At 43.1% G+C, this 13,755-nt stretch overlaps 1 protein-coding gene across 3 annotated transcripts in view; it reads left to right on the forward strand.

The window, feature by feature from the left end:
- The first annotated feature begins 10,070 nt into the window (after positions 1 to 10,070).
- Positions 10,071 to 13,755, forward strand: part of LOC115138425 (ankyrin repeat and SAM domain-containing protein 1A-like) — a 71,644-nt gene continuing 67,959 nt past the window's right edge. Inside the window, exons 1-2 of one of the 3 annotated variants that reach the window (XM_029675273.2) lie at positions 10,071 to 10,281; positions 11,088 to 12,164. In XM_029675273.2, coding sequence (XP_029531133.1) covers positions 11,874 to 12,164 — 291 coding nt within the window. In that variant the 5' untranslated portion in view covers positions 10,071 to 10,281; positions 11,088 to 11,873. The remainder of the gene's footprint in view (positions 10,282 to 11,087; positions 12,165 to 13,755) is intronic. The other 2 variants (XM_029675280.1, XM_065000368.1) reach the window with 2 other exon arrangements.

The raw sequence follows: 13,755 nt of genomic DNA on the forward strand, positions 1-13,755 counted from the left end.
CACCGTAAAGCTTTTTTGAAATCTGACATGCCAGGTGGATTAACAACAAACTAAGCTGTGTTTTGGTATATTGCACTTGTAATTTCATGAATAATAAATATTTTTATGTAATTTAATTTGAATTTGGCACTCTGCAATTCACAGGATGTTGACGAAAATGATCCCGCTAAAGGGATCGGTGCGCCAAGAGGTTTTTAATAATAGACATCGTGCACCAGCTGTTATCGACAAATAGACACACACCCCCGCACCTCATTTTACCAGACGTAGCTTCTCTGTCCTGCCGGTGCATGGAAAATCCCGCCAGCGCTATATTATCCATGTCGTCGTTCAGCCACGACTCTTAAATATAAGATATTACAGTTGTTAATGTCCCATTGGTAGTATAATCTTAATCGTAGGTCATCCATTTTATTTTCCAATGATTGCACATTGGCCAATAGAACAGATGGCAGTGGGAGTTCTCACTCGCCTACGAATTCTCGCTGTTCTGATGTCCAGAAGATCTTTTTGGTTATAAGAGACGGTAGCAGCAACATTGTGTACAAAATACGTTAACATAACACAATTGGTTAGGAGCACGTAAAACGTCAGCCATCCCCTCCTGCGCCGTTCTATCTATCTATCTATCTATCTATCTATCTATCTATCTATCTATCTATCGCTTTAAAGGCCCAGTGCAGTGGATGTGGTGATATATTATGTTGGTATGAACACAGTAAAGAATAATGATGATGATTTATAATTGTGATACTTCTCATTGAATCTGTAAGTCTAGAATAGTGTGTAATGTGTGTAATGTGTCTCCTGACCCCTCCTGTCTCAGCCTCCAGTATTTATGCTGCAGTAGTTTATGTGTCGGGGGGCTAGGGTCAGTTTGTTATATCTGGAGTACTTCTCCTGTCCTATTCGGAGTCCTGTGTGAATCTAAGTGTGCGTTCTCTAATTCTCTCCTTCTCTCTTTCTTTCTCTCTCTCGGAGGACCTGAGCCCTAGGACCATGCCCCAGGACTACCTGAAATGATGACTCCTTGCTGTCCCCAGTCCACCTGGCCGTGCTGCTGCTCCAGTTTCAACTGTTCTGCCTTATTATTATTCGACCATGCTGGTCATTTATGAACATTTGAACATCTTGGCCATGTTCTGTTATAATCTCCACCCGGCACAGCCAGAAGAGGACTGGCCACCCCACATATGCTCTCTCTAATTCTCTCTTTCTTTCTCTCTCTCGGAGGACCTGAGAGCCCTAGGACCGTGCCCCAGGACTACCTGACATGATGACTCCTTGCTGTCCCCAGTCCACCTGACCGTGCTGCTGCTCCAGTTTCAACTGTTCTGCCTTATTATTATTCGACCATGCTGGTCATTTATGAACATTTGAACATCTTGGCCATGTTCTGTTATAATCTCCACCCGGCACAGCCAGAAGAGGACTGGCCACCCCACATAGCCTGGTTCCTCTCTAGGTTTCTTCCTAGGTTTTGGCCTTTCTAGGGAGTTTTTCCTAGCCCCTGTGTTTCTACACCTGCATTGCTTGCTGTTTGGGGTTTTAGGCTGGGTTTCTGTACAGCACTTTGAGATATCAGCTGATGTACGAAGGGCTATATAAATACATTTGATTTGATTTGATTTGATAATGATCTGTGATTGCTATAAACAGCCAGTGGGCATCCAAAAGGCAAATGTATTGTCGGGTAATTGACTTCTCTTTAGGATGGGCGGTATCCAGATTTTCATACCTTCACACAGTTCCTGTACCATACCGGGGTACTGTATACTGTATTACCGTCAGTGCACCCAAGGGGCACTATTTATTTAGAAATATAAGAAAATAAATTCATGTAGGCAGCAGGGATCTTGATCACTGTAACCAAGAAGCTTGATCTTGACATCTAGCCACTCAGCTAGCAAGTTAGCAAACCAAATGCATAGCTGAAGATTTGATTTGCCACATCTTAGATGGTTAGCTTATAGTTATACGCAGTGGTGTAGCAAGCACCCCCTAGCTTTATTGCGCCCCAAACCATAATCTTTTTTTTGTTACAAAATTGACGGTATTGAAAATCATACCTTCGGTATACGAAAATATCCCGGTATACGGTATGTATGGTATACCTCCCAAGCCTGCTTCTCATACAATTGTAAGTGCTTTGTAAGTGTTTTGCTGTCCTCAATTCAAAAGTGTCACTGTTATTTTGAACAACTTAACTGAATAAAATGTTAATGTGAACTCACATCATATGGAAGGACCTGGATTTTTTTATCGAGGTCCTTATCACATCGTGCCATATTTTTTTTGTCCTCTCTGTATACAAGTAGCTATGACGAGTTTCTTCCTGTGAGTGAATTCCTGCCTTGCGAAATGGCCAGCCTGAGCCATCACACAGATACTTCCTATTCACTCTTATCATATTCTTACCAGCAAATCCAGGAAATGGCTGTTTTTAAGTTTTCAACCTGATCCTTCCTCTCCTGTGCTCTCTTCCCCATCTATTCTGAAGCATTCTTTCCTTTTGAACTTGGCCTGTATTTGAAGAGTTTTCATGACTTCACATTTGGGTTTTCCTCAGCGGAAATGCATTGAATTGGCCACAATGACAAGCACACAATCCAATTGTTTGTGATCATAGTCACGCACACATATACTCCTTTTTTTTTTGCCTAGCCCACAGTGCCTGGGACTGTGGGGGTTAGAGTGTGAGTGCAGTGGGATTTGGGCCTCTTCCCTCTGACCCAGTTCACATGCTCTCAATGTCTCCTAGATCCTCTCTTCATAAGCACTAGAGAGGATCTGGTTAGCCTTACCCTTATCACTCATCAACAGGGATACTGTACCTTCACATCATCTCTTGACGGTACAGTCTTCTTTATGATGGTTGTTACTGAAATTCCAAACCCTCTGTCACATTAGCATCGTTAACACCATTTTTGCCTGAGATTTTGCCTGAGTTTCCCTGTTAAATGACTGACACTTATTCTCAGTCAAGCGACATTTATTCTCTGTTCTACAGAGCATGTACATTTTTACTTCTCTGTCAATCAATACCCGTTTGGAGTGAAATTGAAAATACAGGCACTTCGCTCATAGAAATGTGTGAAACTACTTTTCTAGAGCTGTGCAAGGGAGAGGATCTCTGCAGCAATATGTAACAGCCACCTTAGTGATAGTGATGCAAGGTGGCCAATATCATTATCACCATTTTAATATCTCCTCCAAGCACTTGATCAATGACATGTTGTCAAGGGCGTCTATCACTGTAAAGTGACCTCGCCATCAACCGTCAGCAATATGTATGGATTAATTACTGTGCTTTATCACTCATACCTTCAAGCGCTTCATTTTGTCTCTTCACTGGTTTTGCTCCATCTCTCTTTACTTCTATTTAGATTTAGATCTGTCCTCTCTATCTCAAATATACCACCAATGAAACTACCACTAAACTAAATTGGGATTGTGCGGTGCAGTTTTTTCAATATAGATTTCAGCAGAATGTGTTGAGGGTGGACCTGGCATTGTTCTGAAAAAAAAAAGCTCAGAGGAAGAGCATTTGACAGGACAACAAAGGGAATAGTTAATCCGATTTGTTTCTCTTTTTCTTTTTTTTGGTCATTTTTCACTGTTTTAGATTTCTTTCATTTTTGTGGTGTTGTTCCTCAAATCCTGCGCCAAATGCAATATAAAAGGGAATGTGTTTAATCCAGGGATCTCCAACCCTGTTCCTGGAAAGCTACCATTCTGTAGGTTTTTGCTCCAACCCCAGTTGTTACTAACCCGATTCAGCTAATTTTTAGAATCAGGTGTGCTAGATTAGGGTTAGAGCAAAAACCTACAGAATGGTAGCTTTCCAGGAACAGAGTTGGAGAGCCCTGGAATCTGTCACTAGCCATTGTCATCACTGGCTCCTAATGGGAAATCCACAAACAAGAAACTGTGCCTAGTATTGTTTTCATAGGGCACAGAAGCAAACTTAAATTCACACAGGACACCGGATAAATCAGGAGAAATACTCCAGATATAACAGGCTGACCCTAGCCCCCCGACACATAAACTACTGCAGCATAAATACTGGTGGCTGAGACAGGAGGTGTTGGGATGATTTCCCCGGACAGGGCCAACCAGGCAGGATATAACCTCACCCACTTTGCCAAAGCGCAGCCCCCACACCACTAGAAGGATATCTTCAACCACCAATTTACTACCCTGAGACAAGGCCGAGTATAGCCCACGAAGATCTCCCCCTCGGCAGTGTATTTATCCCTCTCATTCCCTTTCTGCATGATGGTATGGTGCCATGCTGTGCTTTGAATTCCATTTTGCTGTAGGAGCTGCATGCTAACTCTACAAACTGGACAGTTTTGTCTCAATCTCTTCATTCAAAGACTCAATTATGGACACTCTTACTGACAGTTGTGGCTGCTTTGCATGATGCATTTTTGTCTCTACCTGCTTGACCTTTGTGCTGTTGTCTGTGCCCAATAATGTTTGTACCATGTTTTGTGCTGCTACCATGTTGTCATGTTGTGTTGCTACCATGCTGTATTGTCATGTGTTGCTGCCTTGCTATGTTGTTGTCTTAGGTCTCTCTTTATGTATTGTTGTGTTGTCTCTCTTGTCGTGATGTGTGTTTGGTCCTATATTTATATATTTTAAAATGTAAAATGTTTAATCCCATCCCCCGTCCCCGCAGGAGGCCGTTTGCCTTTTGGTAGGCCGTTATTGTAAATAAGAATTTGTCCTTTACTGACTTGCCTAAATTTTAAATAAAGTTTAAATAAAATAAAGATCGGAATTTGGCCAGAAGCAATAACAGCAGTGCATGAATCCAAGTCGATTAAAATTAAAGTAGCTAGTGTGACTAATATCGTGTCTATGAATCTCATTGTCTGAGACTGATACAGTATTTGGTGTAGTTTCCAGGCATGCCAGTCTGATGGGCCATCTGGCTTTACTGTACAATTTGAATGAAAGCGATTGCTTCCAATACCTGTCCATTTAAGCCCTTAAACAGGATCCCTATCAGGTTCTGATGACTGGAAGGAGGAACTAACCAAAGGTTTACAAACCCTTGTGAAGATCAGTGTGTGTCCACCTTTATATCAGATATCATTTTCTCTAGTACTGTATGTCTCTTCCACAGTTCCACAGTTTACTTCTCTTTGTTTATGAACATATTCACAAGTTTTTCAGAGGTGACCAGACCCTTTTTGTAGAGGAAAGACATTTGTGGCATGGTATACAGTCTCGGTCTGTTGGGTTGTCGTCTCTCATCTCTACGCTGGGATGAAAGGACACTGATAGATGTCCTTGTGCTGGGTCTTCAGTCAGCCATGCGTGCTCTCCTTCACATTCCTCTGCTGGGAGGTCAGCTCCATTTGTGACGGTTATGAGCCTTTCAGGACTGCCTGTCCATCTTGAATGAGCTCTCTGAGCTGGTAGATGTATTTTGTTGAGCATCTGAGCCGACCTCCGACTTCATAGTCTTAGTGTCAGTTACCAGTATCTTTTTTGTTTTGTGTGTGTCTGAGTTGCTGTAGATTAGAGTAATTTGATATTGTTTCCCGATTGATAATATGCCTACTATTTTCCTTACAATGTTGAATCATTTAACATGATTTGAAAAATGTGTTTCAGTTCAAACAGTAATTATAAGCCTACAGAACTCTTACAGATTATAATTGAATTACTGCTTCACATTTGAACATGTCTTTTCAACCGCACCACATTCAGGCCTATAAATGAAAGTGCTGAGAAACAGTACATGTGACAGGTTGACTTTGTAAGAGCTTCTAAGTTCTAAGAGGCTGAAAGTCAGTGTCATGGCCCAGGCAAATTCTCCAAATCCCTAGTGAGGCTTGATGTGAGTTCATGGAATTCTCTAATTATTCTAAAAGATGGAATTCTCATCCTTAGCACACAGGCATAATAACCCTCTAATAAACTGCAATGAAATGTGTGGTTTCCTTTTATACAAGGCGTCTCTGAGAGGTAGGCACCAGGCAGTGTTTTACCTGTTTCCCCCCTTTTTTCACTAGTATGAATTAGCTTGGTTCTAAGATTTGTATTCAAGCCAAACAGCTTGATACACAGAAGGCAACAACATCTCTGTTTGAATATCTTTATAACACAATGGCGCCCTTTCACTTCTTAGAATGAATGCAGGTCATCTGGGGCCTGTCCAGATGATGTAAAGCACGAGGTTTGCAGAGAGAAGTAATGATTTCAAGCACGAGGGAAGTAATGGAATTTCTGCGTGTTATTAAATGTAAATTGAGGGCCTGGGGATACATAGGTGCAAAGTACCTTCGAGACCAAATGCCTAGGAACCCCAAAATCTAAAATGCAGTTGTGAGTCAGAGCATACACAACAAACTGAAACACGGAGAGGTCCTTGCGTTGTTTACGTGTTTACTACAAGGTGCTGCTGTGTTTACTGGCAGTGCTTTGCTTGGTTGGAGGACCGTGTTCATGAGTCATCATCTCTGCCCTGGGGCTCTGCAGCCAGATGATGGAGCAGATGTATTTCTGCTTGTTGTAGTTCCTCTAATATACCGGTAAGGCATCATTACATCTCTGTAAACATTTATTATACATTCAGAACCTTTCCAAATTGATATAATGGTTATGAATTATTTGTTTTTTACACCTCAGATTTTCCGTCATTATTCTGAAGTTGTCAGACCCCAGTGTGTATTATGGTATACTGTAGAGGGTGGTTGTGTTCAGTGCTGAGCATTGTGCTCTCTCTCTCTCTGGCTAGAACGTTATCCCTTGTGTCATGTACAGTTGAAGTCGGAAGTTTACATACATTTAGGTTGGAGTCATTAAAACGTGTTTTTCAACCACTCCACAAATATCTTGTTAACAAACTATAGTTTTGGCAAGTCGGTTAGGACATCTACTCAGGAAGTTAAATGGACAATGACCCCAAGCATACTTCCAATGTTGTGGCAAAATGGCTTAAGGACAACAAAGTCAAGGTATTGGAGTGGCCATCACAAAGCCCTGAACTCAATCTTATAGAACACTTGTGGGAAGAACTGAAAAAGCGTGTGCGAGCAAGGAGGCCTACAAACCTGATTCAGTTACACCAGCTCTGTCAGGAGGAATGGGCTAAAATTCACCCAACTTATTGTGGAAAAGTTGTGGAATGCTACTCGAAACATTTGACCCAAGTTAAACAATTTAAAGGTAATGCTACCAAATACTAATTGAGTGTATGTAACCCTCTGACCCACTGGGAATGTGATGAAAGAAATAAAAGCTGAAATAAATCATTCTCTCTACTATTATTCTGACATTTCACATTCTTAAAATAAAACGGTGATCCTAACTGACTTATGACAGGGACTTTTTACTAGGATTAAATGTCAGGAATTGTAAAAAACTGTATGTGGCTAAGGTGTATGTAAACTTACAACTTCAACTCTACAGTCTTGGCCAAAAGTTTTGAGAATGAACCAAATATGAATTTTCACAGAGTCTGCTGCCTCAGTTTTTATGGTGGCAATTTGCATTTACTCCAGAATGTTATGAAGAGTGATCAGGTGAATCGCAATTAATTGCAAAGTCCGTCTTTGCCATGCAAATGCACTGAATCCCCATAAAACATTTCCACTGCATTTCAGCCCTGCCACAAAAGGACCAGCTGACATCATGTCAGTGATTCTCTTATTAACACAGGTGTGAGCGTTGATGAGGACAAGGCTGGAGATCACTCTGTCATGCTGACTGAGTTCAAATGACAGACTGGAAGCTTCAAAAGGAGGGTGGTGCTTGGAAACATTGTTCTTCCTCTGTCAACCATGCTTACCTGCAAGGAAACACATGCCATCATCATTGCTTTGCACAAAAAGGGCTTCACAGGCAAGGATATTGCTACCAGTAAGATTGCACCTAAATAAACCATTTATCGGATCACCAAGAACTTCAAGGAGAGCGGTTCAATTGTTGTGAAGAAGGCTTCAGGGCACCCAAGAAAGTCCAGCAAGCGCCAGGACCATCTCCTAAAGTTGATTCAGCTGCGGGATTGGGGCACCACCAGTACAGAGCTTGCTCAGGAATGGCAGCAGGCAGGTGTGAGTGCATCTGCACGCACCGTGAGGTGAAGACTTTTGGAGGATGGCCTGGTGTCAAGAAGGGCAGCAAAGAAGCCACTTCTCTCCAGGAAAAACATCAGGGACAGACTGATATTCTGCAAAAGGTACAGGGATTGGACAGCTGAGGACTGGGGTAAAGTCATTTTCTCTGATGAATCCCCTTTCTGATTGTTTGGGGCATCCAGAACAAAGCTTGTCCGGAGAAGACAGTGAGCGCTACCATCAGTCCTGTGTCATGTCAACAGTAAAGCATCCTGAGACCATGTGTGGAGTTGCTTCTCAGCCAAGGGAGTGGGCTCACTCACAATTTTGCCTAAGAACACAGCCATGAATAAAGAATGGTACAAACACATTCTCCGAGAGCAACTTCTCCCAACCATCCAGGAACAGTTTGCTGACGAACAATGCCAGCATGATGGAGCACCTTGCCATAAGGAAAAAGTGATAACTAAGTGTCTCGGAGAACAAAACATCGATATTTTGGGTCCACGGCCAGGAAACTCCCCAGACCTTAATCCTATTGAGAACTTGTGGTCAATCCTCAAAAGGCAGGTGGACAAACAAAACTCCACCAATTCTGACAAACTCCAAGCTTGATTATTCAAGAATGGGCTGCCATCTGTCAGGATGTGGCCCAGAAGATAATTGACAGCATGCCAGGGCGGATTGCAGAGGTCTTGAAAAAGAAGGGTCAACACTGCAAATATTGACTCTTTGTATCATGTCACGTTCTGACCTTTATTTCCTTTGTTTTGTCTTTATTTAGTATGGTCAGGGCATGAGTTGGGGTGGGCAGTCTGTTTGTTTTTCTATGTTTGGTTTCTGTTTCGGCCTAGTATGGTTCTCAATCAGAGGCAGGTGTCGTTAGTTGTCTCTGATTGAGAATCATACTTAGGTAGCCTGGGTTTCACTTTTGAGTTGTGGGTGTTTGTTTTCCGTGTGTGTTTGTTGCCACACGGTACTGTTTCGGTTTCGTTCGTTTCACGTTTATTGTTTTGTAGTGTTCAGTTTGTGTTGATAAATAAAACGTTATGGGCACTTAACACGCTGTAATGTTTTCCTCCTCTTTGTCTGAAGATGAGAGGCGAGAAGGATTGGAGGACCAATATGCGGCATGGTGAGTGTTCATCTTATTTAATAATAAATCCAAACTGAACACTTCAATTTACAAAAACAACAAATGTGAAAACCGAAAACAGTACCGTGTGGTGTAAAACACAGACACGGAAACAATCACCCACAAACAAACAGTGAAACCCAGGCTACCTATGTATGATTCCCAATCAGAGACAACCAATGACACCTGCCTCTGATTGAGAACCATACTAGGCCGAACACAGAAAAACAACCTAGACACACAAGACATAGAATGCCCACCCAGCTCACGTCCTGACCAACACTAAAACAAGGAAAACACAAAATAACTATGGTCAGAACGTGACGCATTGGTCCTCCGATCCTTCTCGCTTCTCCTCCTCAGAAGAGGAGGAGGAATGCCGTTACACATCAACTTCATGTAATTGTCAATAAAAGCCTTGGAAACTTATGAAAATCTTGTAATTATACTTCATTATTCCATAGTAACATCTGACAAAAATATCTAAAGACAGTGAAGCAGCAAACCTCGTGTAAATTAATATTTGTGTCATTCGCAACACTTTTGGCCACGACTTTACATACCAGCCCTACCCAAAGGGAAGAGGTGGGCAGAGCACTACAGGGCAGGCGTACACAGTGCAGAGCAGCGGGCACTGCTGAATGCTAAGCACGCCTTAAAAGAGAGTCCTTTGTCAGAATCCACCCTTGATGAATAGACTGTTCAGCATTTGAGAGTGTGTGGGATCTGTACAGCATTCTTCTCAAGTCATCAAGTCTGTTTGTCCATTTTAACCATTGCAATGCCTAATGGAGCAAATATCATGACTAGAAAATATACTCTACTAATTCATGCAGGGGCTTATCCAAGAACCAGTGGTACAGCACACATTGTGGTGGAGGAATCATCCCAGACAACCCTCCCTCTGAACAGGCAGGCACCCCAGCTGTCAGTCTGAATTAGGCCAGGCCTTAGATCCCCACCACGAATCAGGGCAGGACAGACTAAGTCCTCCGATAGGGAGTCAGAGTACAGGCGAAGAACGGGACGGCAGCTCCTCTCAGGATACAGTCCAGACAAAGTTTGCAGGTATGGGAAAGCTTATGAATGGGGATTTCACGTGGTCTTTTGAAAGCTATTACAGTTCCTGTAAGCAGCTGTTTTTTAATGGAGTACTAATTGTCAAGTGACTTACTAACTGTCGCTATGTTTGATGAGTTTTAGAATAACAAGCACAGAGAGAGCATCCTTATAGAACAGTAAAAAGCAGCTCGATTCTTGAAAAATGTGGAATCTGATTCTATTCTAGTGCCTTATTGGGATCATTTTCTTTCTTTCTTTCTCTCTCTCTCTCTCTCTCTCTCTCTCTCTCTCTCTCTCTCTCTCTCTCGTCTAACTTTACTATCATTTTGGGTTCCAAAAGTCGTCACAAGGACAGTAAAACAAGGAAGATTTTGACAAGGCTATTTTAGGAGTTAGGGTTCGAATTAGGGTTAGGAGTTAGCTTTAGTTTAAGGGTTATGGTTAGAGGTTAGGGAAAATAATATTTTGAATGGGAATAAATGTTTTCTTGAGCACTTGGATAGTAAAACCAATGTGTGTGTGTTTATCCTCCTGTTTTTTTCACTCTAGTGTCTACTTTCAGCCATACACTGAGAATGCAAACATTAAGAACCATGACATAGACTGACCAGGTGGATATAGGTGAAAGTTATGATCCCTTATTGATGTCACTTGTTAAACCACTTTAATCAGTGTAGACGAAGGGGAGGAGACAGGTTAAATAAGGATTTTTAAGCCTTGACACAACTGAGTCATGGATTGTGTACAGTATGTGTGTCATTCAGAGGGTGACAAAAAGACTGCAACGCTGCTGGGTTTTTCTCGCTCAACAGTGTCCTGTGTGTATCACGACTGGTCCACCACCCAAAGGACATCCATCCACCTTGACACATATTTGGGAAGCATTGGAGTCAACATGGGCCAACATCCCTGTGGATTGCTTTCAACACCTTGTAGAGTCCATGCCCTGACGAATTGAGGCTGTTCTGAGGGCAAAAGGGGGTGCAACTCAATATTAGGAAAGTGTTCCTAATGTTTTGTAAACTCTGTGTATGTCCTGTCGGGAATAGTCTGTCTAGCCATGTTTGTTTAAAATCCATTTGAACAATACTATGTTGGTTAAGAATAAGAAAGGAGGAAGAGAGAGAGCGAAAGACATTCAGGGAGGGGAAGGAAAATGTTTAAAAAAGTATCTTTGAGGCAGCAGTCACTAAGGGGAGGGCAGCAGGATACCACTAGTGGGTGGCGCCTGATGATTGTATCTGAGCCATGGACACACATAGCAGCAAGCCTCTCTTTTACATACTCCCTTCCCCTAAACAGGAATAGATGTCATGTTTTAAACAGGAATAGATTTGATATATTTTAAACAGGAATGGATGTAGTAGGCGGTTTTCTGTCACACAGTTTCTTACATCATCTCTTCTGTCTGGATTTTTCTCAGAATTCACCCAGAAAACAACAATTCGGCACAGACTGAGACTCCTGGATCCCACAGTGTTTTACAGCACTATCTACTCTTACCAGTGGCGGCTGAAATAGGAGGAGAAACTGCTGCCTGAGGCCTGAGAACAGGGAGGCTAAGATTCTAAGACTGCCACACAGGCAGCTCAACAGTCATGTCAGCCTCCCTCCTGGACGCTGATCCCATCTATGCCACGGTTGTCCACACTACCAAGGCCAAGGCATGGGAGTCACCAGGTGCCATGTCTGTACCTCCAGTCAGGCTGAGGGCTCCGGTGGACCTGAAGCTGACCCGCAGCCTCTCCAAGTCAGACTCAGACCTGTTTGTGTCTTCCCTGGGTGAAGAGGATGGGGGTCTGAACGGCCACTGTGATTCTGTGACCAACTGCAGCTCTGGGAAAAAATGGATGGAGAGATCGCCCTCCTTCGCCTCAGAGTGGGATGAGGTAATACACTGGGCTCTCTGGGTGGGAGAAGAGGCAGGGATTGGCACTGGGAGAGTTAATGCATAGACAGGCTACCAATTGAGCTTTTTTAACTCCTATAGGAGCTCGGGGGAAAGGAGGGGGAGTATTGTAATGAGGGATAAAGAGAGGAAGGAAGAAGAGTGAGAGGCAGGAGGGGAAGGGGCAGCAGTGGCGCTGACTTTACCTATACAGTCACTGCAGAATGCCTGCAGGCAAGTGCTGAACGCATGAGTGGCCTGATCACTCCCACCGATACCCCATAGCAGCACTGGCACAAATGGCTAATTGGGCTTGGAATGTCACTCCAGATACAGCCAGACTGCTTCCCAGAGGTCAGCCCATGCATGGTTCAATGTCTCCCCTGTTCCCACTGTTTCTCCTGCTCTCTTGGAAGGCTAATACAGGACAGAGCCCCAGCCTCAGCGCTTACTGTATGTATACAGATTCCATCCTGGTCTAAAGATGCATTGTGCTGAACTCTAGTCTAGATAGAGGTTATTGCCTCTTTTGGCTCAGCAGTGTCTCCCCCCGTGGCCATTCCCCCTGTTATTCCCTAGTTCCCCGGCCCTCTCTCTGCTCTCCCCTCTATTCTCTGCTCCCTGACAATACTGTTTACTCAGGCCCGGCTGGGTGGGGTGTCCTGTTCTCAAGGGCATCCTGTTTTTCAGCTGCCCCCGTGTGTCTGTTTCTCGTGTAGATTTTAGGGATTCATTTGGAGCAGGATGGGGGAGAGGACGCAGGGACAAATACTTACTCAGACATACTCATAATGAGCTTAACAACGGCCCGTCCCCCTCAGACAGTCCAGAGCCCGGGTCTATTACGCATACACACACACACACACACACACACACACACACACACACACACACACACACACACACACACACACACACACACACACACACTGTTCATAATTGTCTGAAGTCATTTACTGGTATATTTGTAATTTCTTGTCATTAGCCTGCCCTATGCTTGTCCCAGTTATTTGATTTGATGTAAGGGTTATATTGAGGGCGTTTAAGCATAAGAGTGGTCCTCCATGCGGGAAAGCACTTTAGCAAGCAAGGGATCATCACACGGTATGCTAATGACAGGTTTGATGACATCAATGATCAACAGCTTTACATCTTGAGCACATTTGTTAAATTCTTTAAAGGAACAAGTGTCCGAACCAGACATGTTAAAGATTGCATATCTCCATACCTCCACTCATTAGTAATGCTTTGAACATCTCCATTCATTAGTGAGAGTACTTCAAATGAGCTTTTTATATCAGAGAGATGATTGTGGTTGTATTGTGTGTTTGCTCCTGCGTGCGTATAAGTGTGTTGTGGCATGCTCTCGTCCATTTCCCTCATTGTGTTAACATGGCTCTAGTCTATTGGGGCGCTGGCTGAAAATAATTTCAGCTTGGAAAGACTAACATGTTCAGCACATATGCTGGTTTAAGTCCTTCCATAATTCATGTGGCTAGCTGGGGCAGAGATCTATTTATAATATCTAGTTTGACAAACTCACCTGACAGATTGGGTCTGCATTGGCTCACCCAGCGAAACACATCCACCTG

The sequence above is a fragment of the Oncorhynchus nerka genome, linkage group LG2, assembly GCF_034236695.1.
Source record: "Oncorhynchus nerka isolate Pitt River linkage group LG2, Oner_Uvic_2.0, whole genome shotgun sequence".
NCBI lineage: Eukaryota > Metazoa > Chordata > Actinopteri > Salmoniformes > Salmonidae > Oncorhynchus > Oncorhynchus nerka.